Source organism: Paramisgurnus dabryanus, chromosome 12 (assembly GCF_030506205.2).
Source record: "Paramisgurnus dabryanus chromosome 12, PD_genome_1.1, whole genome shotgun sequence".
Lineage (NCBI taxonomy): Eukaryota > Metazoa > Chordata > Actinopteri > Cypriniformes > Cobitidae > Paramisgurnus > Paramisgurnus dabryanus.
In genome coordinates this window covers 16,491,384-16,513,362 of record NC_133348.1, presented here as the reverse complement: position 1 = coordinate 16,513,362, position 21,979 = coordinate 16,491,384, and the positions used below count along the sequence as shown (strand labels likewise).

General features: G+C 36.7%; 2 protein-coding genes across 4 annotated transcripts in view; one reads left to right on the top strand and one right to left on the bottom strand.

Moving 5' to 3' along the window:
* ryr3 (ryanodine receptor 3) overlaps positions 1–3,113 on the bottom strand; it is a 117,129-nt gene extending 114,016 nt beyond the window's left edge. For both annotated transcript variants that reach the window (XM_065256886.2, XM_065256887.2), the window contains exon 1: positions 2,976–3,113. In XM_065256886.2, the coding sequence (XP_065112958.1) occupies positions 2,976–3,023 (48 nt within the window). In that variant the 5' untranslated portion in view covers positions 3,024–3,113. The remainder of the gene's footprint in view (positions 1–2,975) is intronic.
* Positions 3,114–10,441: 7,328 nt separating this feature from the next.
* fmn1 (formin 1) overlaps positions 10,442–21,979 on the top strand; it is a 35,375-nt gene continuing 23,837 nt past the window's right edge. For both annotated transcript variants that reach the window (XR_010528771.2, XM_065256881.2), the window contains exons 1-7: positions 10,442–13,010; positions 13,313–13,418; positions 14,088–14,149; positions 15,426–16,420; positions 19,735–19,876; positions 21,214–21,301; positions 21,770–21,831. Coding sequence is in view for 1 of the 2 variants with exons in the window: in XM_065256881.2 (XP_065112953.1) it covers positions 10,965–13,010; positions 13,313–13,418; positions 14,088–14,149; positions 15,426–16,420; positions 19,735–19,876; positions 21,214–21,301; positions 21,770–21,831 (3,501 nt within the window). In the remaining variant the exon portion in view is untranslated. The remainder of the gene's footprint in view (positions 13,011–13,312; positions 13,419–14,087; positions 14,150–15,425; positions 16,421–19,734; positions 19,877–21,213; positions 21,302–21,769; positions 21,832–21,979) is intronic.

Sequence of the window (21,979 nt, the reverse complement as noted above, 5' to 3'; positions counted from 1 at the left end):
TGCAGAGCACCATTATGGCATAGGACTTCAGTTCCTCTGTATGAAATTCAAGATACATGAAGAGCATACAGCTCCCACTAGCATGTGTTATGGTTCAGTACAGCTAAAAACCAGCTCATGTATTCTGCTTTGAATAAGGATGAGCCAAACTATGTGATTAAGTCATTAAACCCATATACACACATACAGTAAAGAAGGCATATGAAACTTTTTTCTGTTTTAATGAATATAGCTAATGAAAATTTTATTACACTTTCATATTTTACATTAAAACTTGCTATTGTGCTTTAATTCACACACAACCACAGCATGGATGTCTTTCTTAAATCGAATGATGAATAAGATGAGGATGTGTTACACAAATCCAGGTTTACAGAACAGATAATCTCTTATTTTTTTAATATCTTAGCACGCTGTGGTAGTTGTTGACTTTAAAATATGATACTGTGCAAATAAAAATGGTGTTGAAACATCAGTGGTCTGGCTCGTTAAACTAGTTGATGCAATGACCTATGGAGCTGCTGCTTGAGAACGGTGTATGGGCGGTGGAAGTATTAGCTTTTAAGAGGCTAATTTTAAACCCTGGAATGCAGAAGGCTTCCAGAACAACATAAACTCCAAATAAGCTCAGTGCTACTATACTAGCGACCCTACATCTGGATTTAAATAAATGTGGCTAAACAACACCTAAACCATCCTTTGAAACCTGTAAAATTGTGTCTGTTTTGATACTAATTTTGGCTGTGTTACCTTTATTTTTTCCCAATGAGCAATTACACTCCACTTATTTTTCAAATCATAATGGAATTTGAAGCTTTCGATTATTGATCTATTATATATTACACACACATTATATGTCACTTAAATTCACTAAAATAAATGTTTAACTTGCACTTGCATCATGTGAACACTGAACAGTAAAAAGATAAACCAGCACTCGACTTTTGGTGTATTTTGGTGTGCAGTGAGCAGCCTCCCAACAGCAAGGACTGATATAGGGCACCTTTCTCAAAGGTCCAGAAGGTGCAGTGGAGTCTGCTGGGCAATGCTATAACCTTCACTGCCAGAGTTCTCAAGCTAACGCTTCAACAGAAAATCGACACACCTGTCACACACCTGCCTCATGTAAGATGCAATAACAGATCACAAATTATTAATTGATTAACAATTTATAAAGAGCTTAAGGCACTATGACAAACACATAATACTGTAATATACAGTAAATGTTAATAGACCCTTCTCTACTTATTTTCTTTATGTTTATACATACATAAACATATCATTTTAAAATGTATGTCACAGCTGAAATCAAATGAGCACATAATGATAGCTAGTAACACGATGGGGTTCAGATTAATCGAGGACTAGGCCTTAGTTATTTTAGGACATTTAAGTAGTTTTTAAAACAAACGTTACAAAAACATTACTGTTGTGCATCTTGAGACAAAACAATTGCACTGATATGTGTCAAGATATGTCAGTGTAAGATGTTTTTAAGCTCAAACAAGCATTTTAGTCTGGGACTAGGATAAGACCTGTCCAGGACACTGCCCCTAAATGTATCTTGTAACTGTACATTTCTGCAATATGGACACAATCACCTACTCATAAGAAGGGAAAAAATGGAAATTTTTGCTTAAGTCTCCTGTGTCTCAGATATTTCTCCTGAAAAAAGACCCAAAAATCACACAAATATCTCCATTAGTTACAGACACAATCTCAACAATGTCACAAACTGAGCTCAGATTTCACAAGCCATCAAAAGTCAATATTTTTTAAGCTTTCAATATGAAATCAAATACTTTGGTTCAAATGTACCCAAATCCAGATGATTTTACCTATTAAATTCATTTTACGGCTCCATATTCTTAATGCATTTATCAATTGCTTCTGCTATTTCTCATCAGCAATTTTAGGAGAAACATCTGAGTCTTACTTAAATGAAACACTTAAAATCTCCATGAGCTGTGGAGGAGGTGGGTCTGATAACAGTTTACTATGAAACTTGCATTTTTTGTAAATCTGCGTTGAAAGGATAAGTAGCCTACAGTACTGAAATATCATTGGATAATTGAAATAATTCACGTGCGTGCCATAAGGAAGTCTGAAAGCTGTGTGCCACTGCAGCACTCCAGTCAAGCAACATTATCAGAGCAACATCAAAAACTATCATGATTATAAATGATGATTATAGAAAACAACATTTTAAATAACATAAGCAGTAGCCTTTCCCTCTGAGGGTAATTCACACCACGGTGTGCAATCCTATCATATCGTTTAAACAGGTAACAGCCATGCGCCACGGCATCACTGTAACCAATCTGCGTCGAACCACATAAATAGAAAAGTCCTTAAGAAGGTGAGAGGATCGTATCAAATCGCCATCTGACAAGACATTATGAACATACAAACAGGGCACTACTGCGTGGAGAAAAACCCTGAAAATAATACTGTCAATCGGTGCAGAGCGCAAACTGAGATTTATTTATTAATCGCGTGCTCTAACTCCTGCGTTGCGTTGTGTGAGTAATCACATAAAAAAACATTTTCTATTTATTTAGACATACCTGCACAGCAAACTCTGGTCAGGTTGGGAAACATAACTTGTCCTTGGCATAAAGTGACAGAAACATAATTTGTCTTTGCACCTGCCAAATGTTGCCGGGCTCGAGCAATCTATCCACGAGCTTTAACACTACAGGTGCGTCGCGAGCACAAACACGCACCTGAGGTAAGTTCCAAATATGGTAATAATATTCTACATAGCGAAACATAACGTCTCTAGGTTACATAAAAATATGTAAATATCGTAAATAAAACAATGTTGCTTTAAAACCGGCATGCAAGGAAACATTTATAATGTCTCAGCATGAGTATTCATGGTAATTACCTCAGACGAATGCGCAAAAACACACGAGAGCAAAATTTAAGCGAGCTGATAACATTGGCAAAATGAATAAGGGTGCTTTACTTACAGTTCGTAAGAACTGAATTTCATCTTCCCCTTCACCACTTTCGGCCATGGCTGTAGAAGAGCCTGCCTAGACTCCGAAGCCACCACTGACAGCGAGCACCGAAGAGGCTGCCGATATTAGCATAGAGCTCCATCCAAAGCCATATAGGGAAGCGCGGGCAAGCCCACTTTTGCGCGCTTGTCACTCAGTGTCACAAGCGCGCTCACGCTCTTATTCCCTATTCAGTGGACCACCGCCGTGAGGACGAGCGTATCCGCATCACCTTAAAAAATAAAGGGTTAAAATTATGTTTAAACAAGCATTCTACACTGCAGTTTTAAATGTCGATTAAAAAACTCACAACGTTTACCTTTGAATTACAATACAAAGAGGATTTACACAGTTTGAAAGATTAAGTTATACAAACTGAGAAAAAAATTATATTTTATAGAATAGACCATTAAGTGAACTACTGTTATTTCTGAATATAAGTATACTGTAAAACAGATAAGCTTTTTAATAACCAGATAACAGAAACAAATTTAAAATAACTTTTAAAATTATACTTTCTATGCTAGTTTTATATGGACGATTTCTGTAAGAATAATAACATTTGACCTGTCATAAAACAAGTGTCCTGATTTGGCTAAGGTAGTTACTCGATTACATTTTGTGGTAAGTGCACCATCTGGCGGCCAATTCTAAATAGCAGTCGTTTAATTTCATCATTTCTTCCAAAGAATTGCCCCAACTTCCACATTGTGTGCTAACTAGGGCTGTCAAAAGATTAATCGTGATTAATCACATCTAAAATAAAAGTTTGTGTTTACATAACATATGTGTGTGTAGTGTGTATAATTAATATTTATATATAAAAACACACACAGTCATGTATATATTTAAGAAAAATTGGTTATATTTATATATAAAATATTTATATTTCTATATAATATAAATTATATAAATGTTTATACAGTATATAAATGCAAATATTTCTTAAATATACACATGAATGTGTGTGTATTTATATATACATAATAATTATACACATTACACACACATATGTTATGTAAACACAAACTTTTATTTTAGATGTGGTTAATCACGATTAATCTTTTGACAGCCCTAGTGATAACCGCATGTCCAGGCACGGGTAGGCTATTATGATCATGAATTTACAAGCACGTGGATTGAATATGAAATATTTTCCCTCACTGGACCCCATGGGTTTTGAAACTCTCTAAATTGTTGACTTCCTAACTTGCATCCAAAACAATCTTTGGTAATGAGAACATTTGTAAATTTTTACACATTTCATTCAATGTTTTTGGAGTAGGCTACCCTGCATTGCTTTTTCATGAACTTATAGGTTTAAAACTCAGAGCTGTAATTGTATATTACAAATAATTTTTTTCTTTGAAGTACATGAGAAAATACAGACAAGTTACTCCTAATCATTAATAATTTATGTTCCACCCAAAGGGGAAGGCAGCTCATAAGGGGGAAGGCTTTGAGTGGCTGTTGCATTAGAGGGGTGGGACCATCAATGACTGAGCATTAGGGTCCTGACAAGACAAATGAGTTCAGAAATGATATGCCATGTTGGATTCACTCGATGGAGAGCTTGTTTTATCTGTTTATCAAAGCCAAAGTTGTAATGGGAAATCAACAGGGGAACAAGAATTCAGATTTTACTGACAAATGGAAATTGGAAAGTGATCAGCGTGGAAAGGGTCTGTGCTGCTATAGCAGCCCGGAGCGCAATCTTACAATTTCTCCCAAAAGCCTCAGAACTGCATCCAAAGGGCGGAAAGTAAAGAAACTGTGGATGATGAGTTACCTGGATGAGGAGGAGAGGCTCCACATGAACAAAACTAAACCAATCCATCAAAAAGATTCAAAAAGTCACAAGGGACAATGGGTGCATGGATGCCCTGAAACACCGGCTGAATTGGAAACGTCACGCTCTGTTCGAATGATTTACGAACAAATGGATTTCACACCAAGTGAAAATTACACAACTGTCAGGGATTCATGGAGTTCAGAGGAAGATCAAGACCTATCAAGTCAGCTCTCGGAGTATGACAATGGATTTAATTATAGAGATGCTGGAGTCCATTTACATGGAGCACAATGTGAGCTACAGGACCAGGTGAAGGCCACTAAACATGGCCATCAAGAAATGCCAGAATTAAGAAATGTGCCTCCATCGTACCAGTGTGGGCTTAACCATGTGGAATATCAGGAAGCTAAATCCAGAGTTAGAGACAAGATAGCCGAAGTGGAGGACATAATCCACCAAGTTAGCTGTGCAAGTTTTGACTGTTTGGGAAATAACATCCAATCACCACTTTGTGACTTAAGCACTGGTGAAGTTTTCCCCTTTGAGTTCTGTGCACTGGATGAAGAACTTAACCAAAGTGTGCAGAGAGCACAAGAAGAGAGTTGCCCATTTCAGAAATACAGTAAGTATACGAGTGGATATTGTCTTGTACCATGTGACAAAAACTTAGAAGCCTTGTCACAACCTCCATACGAAAGCACACAAGAACTTTCCTTCATGTCTGACCATCGCAAGAAAGCAGCCTTTTTAACCAGCCAAACAAACCTAAAATCAAGGGATGTCTGTACATTTGCAAAAAGATCTATAACGCTAAGTGCTGTGTCTCCACCATTATCCCATTCATCAAGCATCTCAAGGCCACTGCCGCAGGACAGAATTTTGCTGCTGCCTGAAGAGGATGCAGAGGACTACAACATGACAACACAAGAGGGAAAATATCTTATGAGCACCAAAGACGAGACCACCAGTAATGGAGCGTTATCAGTTCTCAGTGAGCAGAGATTCAGCTGGAACCCTGAAGGTGTGTGACCAGTATGTTTTTTTAAGATAATAACATTTAAAACTTGTGGCTTACTGATTTTAAGTAATTTTGTCTCTCACCTTTTTATTTTACCAAAAGATCTAAAGGTTTAATATACAGTTTATACTATTGCCTTGTGGTCCATTTCTAACTTTAGGCCATTAAGTTAGGATTCATATTCAGAGATGTTTTTGATGTAAGAAAACACTGTGTTAGTCTAGATGTCCTTACTCATATGCATATGCAGATATTAGATAGTGCAGATTAAGGGGGCAGTATTATCCCCTTCTGACATCACCAGGGGAGCCAAATTTCAATTACATATTTTTTCACATGCTTGTGGTGGAGAATGGTTTATCAAAACTAAGTTACTGGGTTGATCTTTTTCACATTTTCTAGGTTTATAAAAGCACTGGGGACCCAATTATAGCACTTAAACATAGAAAAAGTCAGATTTTCATGGTATGTCAAGAATTTTAAAGAAAAATGTGTTGCATTATGTAATGCATTATGCAGTGTGCCCTTGATGCAGGATTACGAATTCAACAGAACTTATGACTTCTCCACCGTTCATGCTCACTGAGTTGGATAGGAATGCTCAACCTGAAACTTGTGATGGTTGTCCTGATACAGATTAGTACGGGTGAGAAGCTGAAACATTGAGGATCTTAATCCAGTGGCCTGAAACATGCTGTCTGCTCCAATAGTTGTAATTATCAAACGATCATGTGTTTCAAGGGGTCAAAGTCTCAATGTGAAATTGAAAGTTATGGCTAGAGTCGTTCATGCTAAAGAAATGCACTGCCAGCTGAGCTACAGAAACATCAATCCGATCACATTATTAAGAGTTTATGTAAACGCTATGATAGGATTTATCAATCACGCTATGATAGGATTTATCAATCAGAAGGATTTCAGAAGGAAACGTAGCTACTGGAAGTGTGCCTCCAGTTAACAGGATTTTCTTATGGATTTGTTCAATTAACATAAAAATAAGGAATTCAACTTTTTGTATTTTATTTTATCATATTTTTATCGGTGAGGCAGCAGATTTTCATATTCCTGTTTCTTTGAGGTAATGTCCAATGTACCTCAAAAAAGACAAAAATATTGATAAAAAATGTTGGAACTATTTTAAAGCTGACATTTGATTTCACATGTAGGCTACATTTAAATGTGGTGTTTGGGATTGACAACCATAAAAATAAGTCTGCCTCTCGAATTGTCCTGTTTATACACCATTCAGTATATATATATATATATATATATATATATATATCAACTGTGGCTGTGAAAATAACACCGTTACAACCATAGTTATATGGTTACCACAGTGACGAACAAAAATATAAAACATGGCGACGCCCATTACAACAGAAAAGTTTGAGAGGAGAGCACTTGCCTGACTGATGTGAGCAGCTCCAGTGGACAATATTAACAAGATTAAAAAAAAAGTTCAAATGAAAGACATTATATCTCAATCTCTGTAAGTAACTCGCTAACGTTACTTGTAGTGATATGTGGTTCCGTTTACACACCACAGTATTTTAAAGAAATGTTGTCAATAATTGTGTTTGTGAAATCAGCACTGCAAAACAGAACGGACAACCTTATTTTGCTTATTTGTGAATTTACTTATGTTTCAAGGCAAACTTTGCCCCAATAATATATATTTCGTAATTCAGCTTAATGAGTATTTCCTTCGCTTATTTACGGGGTGATTTATCTGGTACGCGGTTAATCTAATTAACTTTAAATTTCCTTATTATACATTATTTATGTACAGTTTAACAGTAATACGTGCTGAATCACCTTGTGTGTGTGGTTCGGCTTCGTGCGGCGCTGCGCAAACTGATCGCGTATGAATACCGCGAGAGCAGACTGCTTCGTACGCTTTTAAATCTCTCTCGCGGTACTTTGATGTCATACGCCACTTTGTTTGCGAAGCGCTGCATGAAGTCGAAACTTACGACTTCAGTGTGATGGGCCTACTTGCCGCATTGTGTTGAAAAAACCAGCTGCTCGCGTTTCAATCCCTTGAGCTTTTCAGGAAATCAAATCCTGACTGTAATTTCTAAATGAGATTAGAGATACACAAAAAGATTAGATAGTGTAACAGCAGGCGTGTGTGAGACAGCGTTTGACTGGGATATTAAATTAGTGTCACCTCTTGTTTCACCTCTGTGGACAGTCAGTAGAGTTGACTGAAGTTTAAATGAGGTCAATTCCCATGTTTAAATATACAGTATCTGTTATCTGGACAAAGCAATCACTCACCACCTTCCTTAGGATGCAGCCCACTGTTTGCAAAAATAGCTCACACAGTGGAGGTAATTAGATTGCCCCTGCATTCAAGTCTGTTAATAGAGAGGTTTCTAAGATTAATGGTTTAATCACAGTGGACAAAGAATACTCCCAGAAAGCAAAGTTATATTTGGAAACTGAATGTGCTTATAACATAAATAATCAACAGTATGTTAACCCTCATCAATCTTTCCCCGCTGTGTTTGAGTTGGGAGCTGTCAGACATACTTTAACATTTGCAAAAAAAATAACATATTACCTTGGTGTTTTGTTTTCCCATAGCTGATATACATAACTGAGGCATTTTTCTTTGCCTAAATTTGTCACTTTTTAACCTTGCTTCACATAAGAATGAATATTTACAAATTATTTCTATTTAATACTCCAGTTGTTTCTCAAAAACACCAATGGAATTTTATATGACAAAATGAAAAAATGATATTTCCTGAAAAATATACTGGTCTAACATGTTACTAATTGTTTTTAAAGGTGCAGTGTGTAATTTTTAATAGAATCTCTTGACATAAATGCAAAATATTATACAAAACTATATGATCAGGAGTGTATAAAGACCTTTCATAATGCACCGTTATGGTTGTATTACCTTAGAATGAGATGTTTTTATGTTTTTATTTTTACATGGATGTCGCCATTTTGTGCCGCCATGTTTTTACAGAAGCCCTTAACGGACAAACTTTTTTTTACTAAGTTGTCTTCAACGATGACATGTTTGTCCGGTGGCGGCTAATGTAGCTCCTTTATGCGTTTCAAAAGCGAGGGGTGAGCAGTGGACTGAGCTGTTGGTTGCAATGCACAACCTCACCACTAGATGCCGCAAAAATTTACTCACTGCACATTTAAATCAGAGAAACAAGAATGAAGGAATTTTCTCTGTATACAGCTTTCGCTGTTTATTCAATAAAATCTGTCCATTGGTTGTTTGTTTATTGTTTTCTGTACTGCAGGGAACAAGGGGCTCAATCTAAGCCCGATTATGCTGCTGTAAACACTGCCAACCTAAGTGTTTATTTAATGCCTTAAAGGTTTATTGATTCATAGAGTTGATATCATGCTGTGATTTAAACAATTTAGATATTTTCCATTTTGTCTGATTTAATGAAATAGAGATGCGTTTTTTTACTAAGTTATTGTGATCCAAATCTTTGTTAATTTAATAATAATTTTAGAAATGATACTGATATTGTTCAAAGGAGAATACAATGCAAGATAAACAGTGGTTTCTTGATATTGTGCAATTGAATTGCAATACACTTCAATGCCCAGTGTGTGGCATTCTTTCTTTCCTTCTTTACGTATTCTTTACACCATTCCAGGAGTGGCATTCTTGGCATTCCGGAAAAGATTCACAATTTCACTGTAGTTGTTATTCTCACAATTAACTAGAAAAAATGTTTTTCGTTGATTTTAAAATCACATGTAACTTCTATTGTGTATCAAACAGTCCTGTGGCTTGAATATACTAAAAATTATTGCAATGTAAAATCTAATTTAATCCAAATAACTATGCTAATAATAATGTATTTTGTAAAGAAATAAGTATTCCATTGCATATTATGTACTGAATCTGATACCAGTCTTTTGGCTCCACTGTGCATATTCGTATTAATCCAGAACAGCTGGTGATAAATTCATTGATGAGAAATGACAAGAATAAATACATTTGTTTTTCCACAGAGGAGAATGAAAGGCAGTTACGGTCAGAAGAGAAGTGGTCATCTGTCCAGCATTTAACTTCTTGCAGATCCGTGACCTGTTCTTCCGAACACAAACACAATGATCTCCTCGGGATCACCCGCACCGTGGATGACATCATCAGCGATCCACTCTTCTCTCCTGATCATACTGTGAGTGTTTCTCTGCAATTTCACTTTGATATATTATATAATATTACAAAAATGTAGTAATTTACATTAATGGTTAAATAAAGCCTCTTAAAGAAGACAACTATCAAAGATCCATGGCTGCCTGTGAGGTGTATGCAAAAAATATATATTTTATATAAATAATTATAATTTCCTTGTACATTACTGTAGGCAGATTGGCAATACAGACATGTGGTTGGAGCTAAACAGGTTAATCATGATTAAGGTGATTCTGTCTTGTGTGAAGTGTACAGATGGAGATCTCTGTCTTTACCGAAGCAGGGAAATTGGAGTAGTTTCTGACGGGACAGTTTCTCTTCATGGAGTTTTGTGTGCTCTACTGTACTTGGGTGTGGTTCTGAGGTGCTGCTGTGGCTCGTGGATAACTGTGCTTGTGACCAGGATACGTGTCATGTGGCTGAATGTAGGTGGAGCACACATGTGTCTCTCAGTGTTTTGGTGTGGTCGTACTCTTGTTAAGAACTGTGGACATTTCGAGTGGACTGAATAAAGGAGATACAAAGCAGGGACAAAACTTGGTTCTTTGATAAATCGCCGATTTCCATTTTTTCAGCTCTTCTGTTATGACGGCCTGAAAACAACATCTCTGGAATTTTTACATGCAGATTTTCCTGGCATTCTTTTTCTGGAAACTTCATTACAGGGCACATAAGAAAAAAATACATGACAGACCTAAATCTGGAGCTTTCTTGGTTAAGCAGAATGTTATTTAAATGAATCATGAATGACAGATATCCAGTAGTTCATGATTATAACGCAAAGACTTGAAATTCAGGGAAGGACAGTTTGAACAGATTTGGAAAGATATGTGGAAATAACCTGGACGTTTTAAAAAAGCAAACACTGTCATCCCAGTTGTACCGCTAGGGATTCTTTTGCTTGTGGTTTCTGTGGAATATACCAGTGAACAGAATACATTTGTCTGTACGACTTACTGAATGAAAATGGACAGTGATGCCCTTAATTCATTTTTTGGCAAAATTGCAGATCTTTTTCCTAACAACATAAAACAGGAACTGCAAACATATAGTCCACCTATAACCTCTTTTCACTCTTTGACTGAGAAAGGTTCTTCTTCAGGAGATAACGGTCAATATTTGGACAGTTTTACGTCATTTGTTCAGACTCCGCATTCAAATGCTGAGGAAAACAGGACTGAGGACAATGTAAACAAATCAAAGATTCAGATTCATGCGATGGATTCTGCTCCAGAAAAAGAGAAGCTGGAGTTGGACCTAAATGTTTCGCACCAGAGAGATCATTACAGTAAACCGTCAGGAACAAGCCGCTCCGACCAGGGCTTAACAGATGGTCTAGCTGACACCCTGTCTAAATCACTTAGCGATATCTCAGCCTGTGACTGCGTTCTGAACAAACAACTTGAGGATTCAGCAAGTACAATAGATACTGAAAAAGTAGTTTTTAGTGAGTGCATAGAAGGATCTGTCAACATGAGAGATCAAGCAAGCAATGGTAAGAGTATTTGCGCATTCAGTCAAGACGTATCTGAAGATAATGGACATGGGTCGGATAGCATCAGCAGTGAGTGTGGTACTGTTCAAAATGACAATCAAGATCACCACATACCCAAAAGCAACCACACAGAAGAATTGGTCATTTTATGTAAAGAAAGAAATGTTTTGAAAGAGAGCTGCGATGAAGAAACGGTAATGGGCAGATCTTCTCAAGATGATCTCACAGAGACTCAAAATATGAAAAACTGCATTTCAATGCAAAGTGAGCAGGAAGCATCTGAACTTATGAACCAGATGAATGGAGATGCTACTTCTGATATTAACCAACACACAACTCTAGATTCACTTAATACAAATTCAGATGTTCAGAGCAAATCAATAAATTGTAATGATTATAATCTCACAGATCAAACGGATCTTTCTTCAAAATCGCCTGTACCCAGGACCCATCAATGTGTTAAACCTTTTTGTGAAGAATCGTGTATTGGTACTGAACAGATTCAACAGAGGGACGATACTGCCGAAGGCCCCTTTTCTCAAGCTTCATGCATTGAAAGCAATGCTGAATTAGACAGCAACTTTGTCCATTCTCCTACTGCAAGCAATAAGATCCAGACTGGACACCCTGAGGTCAGTGTTGGCCTCTGTAATACTAAAGAACAAACTACCGATTTATCCAAGTTAGGTAATTCTATCACAGCCTCACTGGAACCAGAACCAGGACTTGTCCAGATAGAGGAACAGGAGAAAACAGAAATTAAGGATGATTCCCAAGGCAAGCAACAGAAAGAAAATTACTTAGATGGTCCACAGGAGGATATGACAATAAAGATAAAGACCCTGGATGGAACAGATACAGCTGTGCAGGGAGAAGAAGAAACGATTGAGAAAATAAAAGAAAGAGAAATGATTCAAGAAGACACAATGTTAGAACCTGTAGATGCATCCCCTGTGTTGGATTCATCTCCTCATGAGAAGACCACAGACCTTTCACTGCGATTTGGGTCCGACCATACTGTCATGTCCCCCACCACAGTAAAAGATTTACAAATCCATTTGTCCTTCCTTTTCACTGGGAGGCTTGGCACCAAGAAAGAAGCACAAGAAGAACAAGAAACTCCAGACCAACCCCAAAGCCCCAATCAGTCTATCAAAAAAAAAGATTCAAAGGGGGACTTTCTCGAGCAGATTACCCAATTCTTTAACAGCAGCAAAGGAGATGGAAAGAAAAAGAAGGATAGTCTGTGCAGTCCTCCACTGTCTCCAATCACCCAGGAGCCTGTAGAAGAAACGGTCATTTCCCAATCTGAGGAAACTATCAAATCTCCAAATACAGAGACGCCATTAGATGCCTTCAAAGCATTCTTTACAGTTAAAAAAGAGAACTCATCACAAATGGATGGGGATGCTGGAAAAAAGAAGATCAATAGGGATAAAGAGGCTCTTAAAGCTTTCTTTGACAGGAACACGATTAAGTCACCAGGCACCAAACGATCTTCTGAGTCCAATGTATGAAGTGAATTTTTAACAATTAAAAAGAGGGTTTTGGTTAGCATTACTCAATATAGTCTTTTGTGTCTGTCTATCTATAGTATATTTATATTATATATAAAATGTGTGATCATCATTTATCATCAACAGCTTTAAAAGCATCTCATCCAATCAGAATTTAGTTATTGCTTTTTGTTCATTAACTAAAATCACCATTTTATTTTTTAAACCTACACCTCATTGGTTCATTTTACATATTCATTACATATGTTGGTATGTTTTACATTGCACAGTAATTGTTTTTGTCTTCCCTTCCCTAGTCTGAGGTGAGTGGGGAACGCACGCCAAGGCGACTTCAGACTATCTGGCCTCCACCCAAACCCAAAGACAAGGAGGAAAAGATTGGCCTGAAATACACAGAAGCTGGTAAGCCTTTACTGCATATTTAGAAATGAGAACAGGAAATGTAAATGTTTGCCATCATTTAGATATTTGCCTTTGTACCTAATGACATAACTCTCTCCAAACATATTCCAATTCACCTCCACCCTTCATGTATTCTTAAAGGGCAGTTCTGCAGATGAGATAACATATTTTGCATGATCATGTTTGTTTTGTATGTATCACTCAAAGTCTTTTTCCCATCAAGGCAGCACAATATCTTTCTTTTTTAAAGACTAGTTACGTTTCCACATTGTTAAATAAAAGACTGCATAAATGCACTTGCATTCATTACCATATTTTAGTTTTATATTAACACTTGCCCTTTGGTTACATCCATAACCTGTAAAAAATAGGTTACATCCAAGAAATACAATTGCCTTGAGGATATGCAGGGTGTTGAGTCAACTGACGCACCAAAACACACACATATTTATATATTGATTTGATTATACCAACTATATTAGAAAATGTTTCCCATTGTTCCTCACTTCTACCCTAAATAAGACACTACTGACATCTGTTGGAATGTTTTGCACCTGCAGTACATTATCCATCTCTGCCACTTGCATTTAAGATTAAGGGAATAGATTTACACGTTTTGCAATATGGTCAAAACCATTATAATAATCTTCTTATCCTTTATGTTTTTAGAGCATCAGGCAGCGCTTCTGCAACAGAAAAGAGAATTTGATGAGGAGAAAGAGAAGATAGAGGTAATAATCTTAATCTTAATGTTTACATTACCTTAAATTCAGAAGATGCAATCTAAAGCAATTTGTAAACAGTTTTGTATTCCTCATTTGTAAAAGTTGTATACAAAAGTACTCTGAGAATATTTTACTCTAAGTGTTTCCAGAATTGGTGCTCTTAATATGTATTTTAGTATGCCTAAGTAAGCTTTAGTTGGTATACTTTTAGTAATAGGGTCAGTGACAAAAATGGTTTGGCAAGATGAAAAAATCAAAAATCTTTTAAAAACTTGTTTTAAAAGCTTGCATCAGGTTCATTTCAATGCCCATAGTGTGTTTATGTTGATTTTATGCAATCAAAAATTACATTTACACCATTTTTATAAAAGTTAAGACCTGAATGGACCTGAAAATGTCAAATGGAGTAACCGACAATTGCGCCAAAGAATGAGAAATATTAAATATTTTATCCACCTTGATGGCATGTAAGCATAATCATCAAAAAAAGGAAATATCATTTATAAGTTATTTCTAAATGTACATTTTAATGCGTTTTTGTAATATTTGTGCTGACATATGCTAAAAACAGCTCTGTTTTTTAACAAATGATTTAAAAAAATCTCATTACACTAAACTAGATGATTATATTTTATTCCACATTTTTTATGAATATATTTATATTTTCATTAAAAAATAGTAGTTACACAGACTGGTTACACCACATTGAGATTTTTGCAATTATCCCCCAAATATTCTTTAAAAATGAAATAAAACTAGAAATTTTAGACTTGGTCCTCAAAAAAGAGAATGTATACAAGTAATCTGCAAATATATTTTGAAATGTTAACCCTTTTACATTTATTTGAACCATACGGACGCAAAATAATGTACGTCACGTCATTGACCCAATACTCAATAATGCTTTTGATGGTGTTATTTATTTATTGCATTATATTCAATTTGTCTACAGATGGCACTATTTCCTATCTTAACTCAAGTTCAAGTTTCAAGTTTATCGATTTATACGGCACATTTAAAACAGCTCACAGGCTGAACAAAGTGCTTTACAGAAATGCAACTCATTTATTTAGAGGCTGTGCTTCAATTTGATATTTAATCTAAACATCAACATATGTGGGATTTATTTTGTTAGATGAGATTTGAAATGAGGAGTCATGCTTTCTTGTCATGGCAGGCGCACTTAGCGATGTAAAATATTATAATACATTATAATATACAATATAATATATTCATATAACTGTGTATGTGACAAATAAAAAATCTTGGATCTTGATTGCAGGATGATCACAAACATTTGCTCTTCCGGACTCATGAGGAACATGAAGCGGCTCTGTCCAAACTAAGAGCAACCATTGCCAACTTACAAAGAGAGAGCATCAAAAATCATCACAGGGATCTCAGAGATGTTGCCGTGTCCACTGAAGACCACATCAGACCGCGAGTCTTTCACTCTGTATGCGTTCAGACAGACAGAGAGACGTTTATCAAGTCTGTTGAGGTCAAAGGAGCCCAGAGTCATAGCCTTGATCTCCAGAAGAATGTGTCCAAAAATGCAGACCTTAATTCAACAAAAAACTTTAACTTCACTGACAAACAGAAGACGGTTTCTCCTCAACCTCCCCTTCCTGCCTTGCCTAAGGTACAATTAAGTGGGAACACGATTCCTCCTTTACCTCCTCCACCTACTCCACCTGGCCCCTCTGCTCCCAATTCATCTTCACTTCTCGCTAAACCATCGCATGTTCCAGGAAGTGAACCTCCACCTCCTCCACCTCCTCTTTCTGCCTTGCCTCAGGCACAACTAAGTGGTAACACGATTCCACCTCCTCCACCTCCTCCACCTCCTCCACCTGGCCCCTCTGCTCCCAATTCATCTTCACTTCCTGCTAAACCATCACATGTTCCAGGAAGTGTACCTCCACCTCCTCTTTCTGCCTTGCCTCAGGCACAACTAAGTGGTAACACGATTCCACCTTCACCTCCTACACCTCCTCCACCTGGCCCCTCTGCTCCCAATTCATCTTCACTTCTTGCTAAAGCATCAGATGTTCCAGGAAGTGTACCTCCACCTCCTCCACCACCTCCACCCATGACAGGATGTGGTCCCCCACCACCACCACCACCTCCAGTTTTCCATTCAATCCCCCCACCTCCTTCAGGCTCTGGTGTGTTCCTTGATGAAGTGTCAGACAATTCTCTTCGCAAACAGTCAGTGGATCCGGTCTGCCCTATGAAACCGCTCTACTGGACACGAATACAAGTTGAAGATAGCAGGTAATATGGCCATGCCTATTAAAAGTGACAAATGAGGTATCAGATGCAAAACTCTCTTGGTGTGTCTAACATGTTTTCTTATAAATTAGCATTTTTATCAGGCTCTTAAGTTTAGGTTCAGTAATTTCACTTTAGTGGCAATGATAAGGTTATTAGTCAGTAAATGCCTTATTTTCACAAATATCACACATGTCATTTCATTGTTATCTTTAGCTGTAAAACCACATAAGTACGTGCAAGCTTTTTTGGCTAAAACTTCCACTTTAAAAAAAACAAAACACTTTTTTTGGATAAGACATGGTAAACAATTGCAAAATCACTTTAATTGCAATGTTTCTAGTCGCATCTTAAGTCAAAATGTAATAATGAAGAAACTGAACCACACATTAGGTGACGCTGTGGTCCATGTGACTGCCACAAACGGTAGCATTTAGTGGTCACATTTTAAACAGCGTTCTTGTAGCTCAGTTTGTAACATATCGCATTAGCAACACAAAGGTCATGGGTTCAACCTCAGGGAACAAACATACTAAGTGGCCAAAGGTTTTTTTTTAATGGCAAATTCCGATATTGAGAACGCAGTGTGGCCGATTGGCTAGCATGAGTGCGATATAACAATAAATAAAAAAGAAAGTGAAAATAGATTAAAGTAAATGAACATGTATTGTGTGTAATATTAAAATTAATACTCAACTTTCATAAAAAATCCCACTAAATTACTTATCCCCATGTCATCCAAAATGTTAATGTTTTTCTTTGTTCAGTCGAGAAGAAATTACATGTTTTTTTTTTGTTTGTTTGTTTTGAAAAACACTCCAGGATTTTTTTCTCAATATAATAGAGTATTGGACCTCAACAGTTCACAGGTTTAATGAACTTTAAAATTGCATTTTCAGCTCTCCTTCAAAGTGCTCTAAATCGGCCATTCCCAAACTGTGGTCCGCGGACCACTAGTGGTCCGTGAGGGTACTGCAGATGGTACGTGTAAAGGCAAAATGAAAAATAAAATAATACCTTTTTTTTAAGAAAAATATCATTTTTTAAGGATTTGTTTTAAGAATCTGTTGTACTGATGTGATGACCAGTTATAGTTTTAGTGCTAGTAAACCTATTTAGAGGTGCAGATAAATTCAGGACATATTTTATTATGAGTATTATAAGGTGGTCCGCGAAAATTCTTGATTACAAATAGTGGTCCACACACACAAAAAGTTTGAAAACCTCTGCTCTAAATGATCCCAACTGAGGCAGGTCTTACCTGTTGAAACGATTGTTGTTTTTACAACCAAAAAAAGTAAAATATGTACTTTTAAACTACAACTTCTCGTCTTGCAATAGCCGAGGGACGCACCAGCGCGACCTTACGTATTACGTTATCGCGTCAAAAGGTCACGTGTTAGATATGTGAAACGCACACTTGCGGACCATTTTTAACAATAAACTGACACAAAGACTAGTTAGTATTATTCCACATTTTTCTGCACACTTGTAAACACTGGAACGTTAGTTTTGCATGTGTCAACACTCTTAGATCGGTTGTTTTAAAAACAACACATTAGTGTTGATTCTGGGACAACACACTAAATGCATAATTCCAGAATCCACCCATCTCTGTGTTATTATTTAAACAACACATTTTGTGTTACTTTTAACACAACTTATGTTTTATTTTAACACAGAAGCAACACAAAATGACACATAATGTGTTAAAAGCTTAACACAAAAAGATCTGTAAAATAAATAACAAATACTTTCTAAGAGTGAAGATGAGACTAGCGACTTTGCGAATGATGACCCTTATGCTTCGGTTATGATCATTTAGAGCCCTTTGAAGATGCAATTTTAAACTGCATTAAGGAGAACTTATTACATTGCTAAAAACAACGTTATTTGTGTACTACAATGTGTCTGCGTGGTTCAAAATACTACATACCATACATTATTGTTGCTTACAATATTGTTTACTTACACACCAAAGGAAATGTAAAATCGTTAATCGGATAATAGGTGCCCTTTAAAACTGTGAACTGTTGAGGTTCAATAGTCCATCATATTGAGGGAAAAAACGCATTTCTTCTCGACTGAACTAAAAAAAAAATAAACATCTTGGATGACATAGGGGTGAGTAAATTATTGGGATTTAAAAATAAATGGCAAACATTTGTACAAAACTACATACGTTTTAGTGCATAATGGACAGGAATTTCACGCATTTTACCTTTATTTAAAAAGGACAGTGAAAAGTGACTGGAAATGTTTTGCTTCTAGAGGGTTTTGCAAAAAAAGACTTGTTAAATAAAATTTGTTAAATACCAATGAAATAACTAAAGTGACATTCATGAAAATAAGGCATTTCAATTACTGACTAGTTTTAATTTCCATTAAAGTGAAATTACTAAACCTAAACATAAGAGCCTGATAAAAAAATGCTTATTTATTTACAAGAAAACATAAAATTTAGATCTTAAAAATAAAACTTAGATCTACTCAACCTCGTGTCCTTTCAGACATGATAACAGACCCAAAATTAAGTGTAGCTATATTTACTTGTTTCTATGGTGATTGGACACGGGACTCACAATCATCAGTTTTAATTGGTCAGTTTGCATTCGTGCATCTTGTCTAAATTGACGAAATGTTTATTTTTGTGTGAACTATTCCTTTAAAATACCTCGGAAACATTCAACGTACATCCAAAAGTGAAGCAGACATTTGAAGTCTCCCTCATCAGACCTCATAGGAGGTTTAAAACAGACCACTGCAGACATTTGTCTGCATTTAGGGGCCAGCCACAGACTGAGCAGCCGTCTTTCCAGGACCTCTAGTGGCGGTGTGGATTTCTGTGGGATTCTGTTGCGCGGCCACCTCTGTGCTGTTGCGATGTTATTTGACACCTCATAAAAGCATTCGTCTCTCTCTTTGAGCATTTATTTAAGCCAAAGTCGAACCCAGTCAGGCTTAACTACACGCCGTCGCCCTGGCTCCTTAATTATTTTTATGGGAGAGAAAATTTACTAAGTCATTGAGCCTGTGTCGATTTTCCCTTTCCTGCCTTTAGTCACGGTTGCCCGGCAACTACAAATACCTTATGTTGCTTTGGTTTTGCAGATGCCGCAATTTGTAAGTGCTTCGGTTGGTGGCCTGTACTGTACCTCAAGATTCAATCTTGATAAGCCTGTAACACGGGCAAAAACATTTGAGTGAGCAGAAAAATTGGTCAACTTGTGCAATATTTCAAGAGAAGAAAAGAACCAGCAATTTAGTCATCCCAACACATCTGTCTTCATCTCAATTTTTCTGTCCTTTTTTTTTAGAAATGATATGCTGTGGAGCGCACTTGTGGAGCCAGAGATAATAAACACTAATGAGTTTGCGGAGCTGTTTGCTAAAGCCACGTCGCCCACCAAAAGAAAACCTCTCTTAGAAGCCTACGAGAGGAAAAACAAAGCTAGGAAGGTACAGTTGGAGATGATAAAAATAAAGATTTTACTATGCATATCAAATTTATTATTACATTTTAATCTGCGTTCAAAAGTACAGATTTCAAAAATCCACTAGAGGGAGTAGTTTCAACATTTTCCATTACATATGCACTTGCAAAGGAAATCATTTGATTAGATGTTTGTGATGAATAATAACAAAATTGCACAAGTGCCCTAACTGTTGCCTTTAGATTTCTGTAATTATATAGGAAATGAGAATAAATGGAAATAAATTAAACTTCTTCTCCCTCTAATACTGTTTATGAAATGTGATCATGTCATTTTTAAATGGGACATATCATGAAAACGTGACTTTTTCTATGTTTAGGTGCTATAATTAGGTCCCCAGTCCTTCTATCAACCTAGAAAATGTCAAAGAGATCACCCAGTAACTTAGTTTTGGTAAACCATTCTCTGCAAGCGTGTGAAAAAATAGGTCATTGAAATATGGCTCCCCTTGTGATGTCAGAAGGGGATAATACCACCCCTTAGGGGGTGTGCACACCAAAGCTTTTAAAATGCCTGAAGGACGGCGAATGCCAGCAGTTTTTTCAGCTGAGCGCCAGCTTCCTTCAGCTGAGTGCTTTGGTAGCTGTGATACTTCTGCTTTTTTGTCGTTGTACGTTGTGCCAGTTGGTTGTTGTGATATTTATCACACCCTTCATCCACTGTGATTGGACGGCTGTGTGAGAACTGACACTGACGAGCGGAGCTTTTCACCCAAAGTTGCATCTTTTTAGCGCTGGGCGCAGAAAACATACGACGGCCGCGGGCGTAAAAGCGTTGGTGTGCCCGCCCCCTTAATCTGCACTATACAACCACGGCACTGCCATTTAGTGCACATATCGGCTCATTTGCATTTAAAAGGACACCCAAAAACAATTTTTGCTAACACCTACAAAGTGGCAATTTTAACATGTTATAATAGATTATCTATATGATATTTTAAGCTAAAACTTCACATATCTACTCTAGGGACACTTAAACATCTTAAAAATGTCTTGTGAAATGTCCCCTTTAATATTGGCAGGAAGCTTTTGTGATGAAAGATGAGATTTTCCACGGTTCTGTTGTATTTATTGGTGCCTTAGTTACAAGAATAAAACAACGATTTTATACAGTTTAACACTTATTTCCCCGGTTTCACAGACAATGCTTAAGGCTCTAGCTAAGCCTTGTCTGTAAATCCAGGCCATTGTGACCTTTAATTTATATAAGGAACAGAATGTTCCTGTCATCAAAAAGTAAACCCTTGTGCTGAGATAAACTCTGTGTAGTGACTTAAGTGAGTTAATTATTGAACTTTTCTAGGTTATTAAGTTACTGGATGGTAAGCGCTCTCAAGCAGTGGGCATCTTAATCTCAAGTCTTCACCTAGAGATGAAGGACATTCAGCAAGGTAAACCACATTGAAGAACCACACACGTGTAGAAAAGGAGCTCATCTGATTCTGTTTTTGTTTAATTTCAACTATATGCCTGTCCAGATTAATTTTATCTTCACTAACAATAAACAGGCACGTAAAATGAATGCATACTTGTGCCGTCTGGATAAGGAAAGACAAGCCAAGAAAAAATTTCAGCATATTTTTAGAGTCTTTCAGCAATGCGATTGGCACCAATTCATATTAGGGGTAAATTGGCTGTATGTTTGATAAATGAACTTGTGTCATATTCGTTTAAAAATAGATAGCATAAACTTCCCGTAAACATTCCTGTGTACAGCCAGTGCGTCAGACAGGAGCAGCTGTTTTCAATGATTTTAGTGAATTGAGCCAAACAACAAATACTAAGATGTAGTATAACTAAAGATTAAGATAAAAGATAAGATATGCTTATTAATATAGCTTTTTGTCTTCCTCATACAGCTGTATTAACTCTGGACAATGCAGTGGTTGACCTGGATGCCATTGAAGCCATGTATGAAAACGTAAGTGTTTTGCGAACAAAGCTTATTTATCATTCCTTGTTAACATTATCATATTTTATTCGTAGTTCCAGTTACAAACATAACTGAATAATTTATAGTTTGGTATCTGTTTTCGAGTGTATGTGTGTATATACAGTTGTCCCGTGTG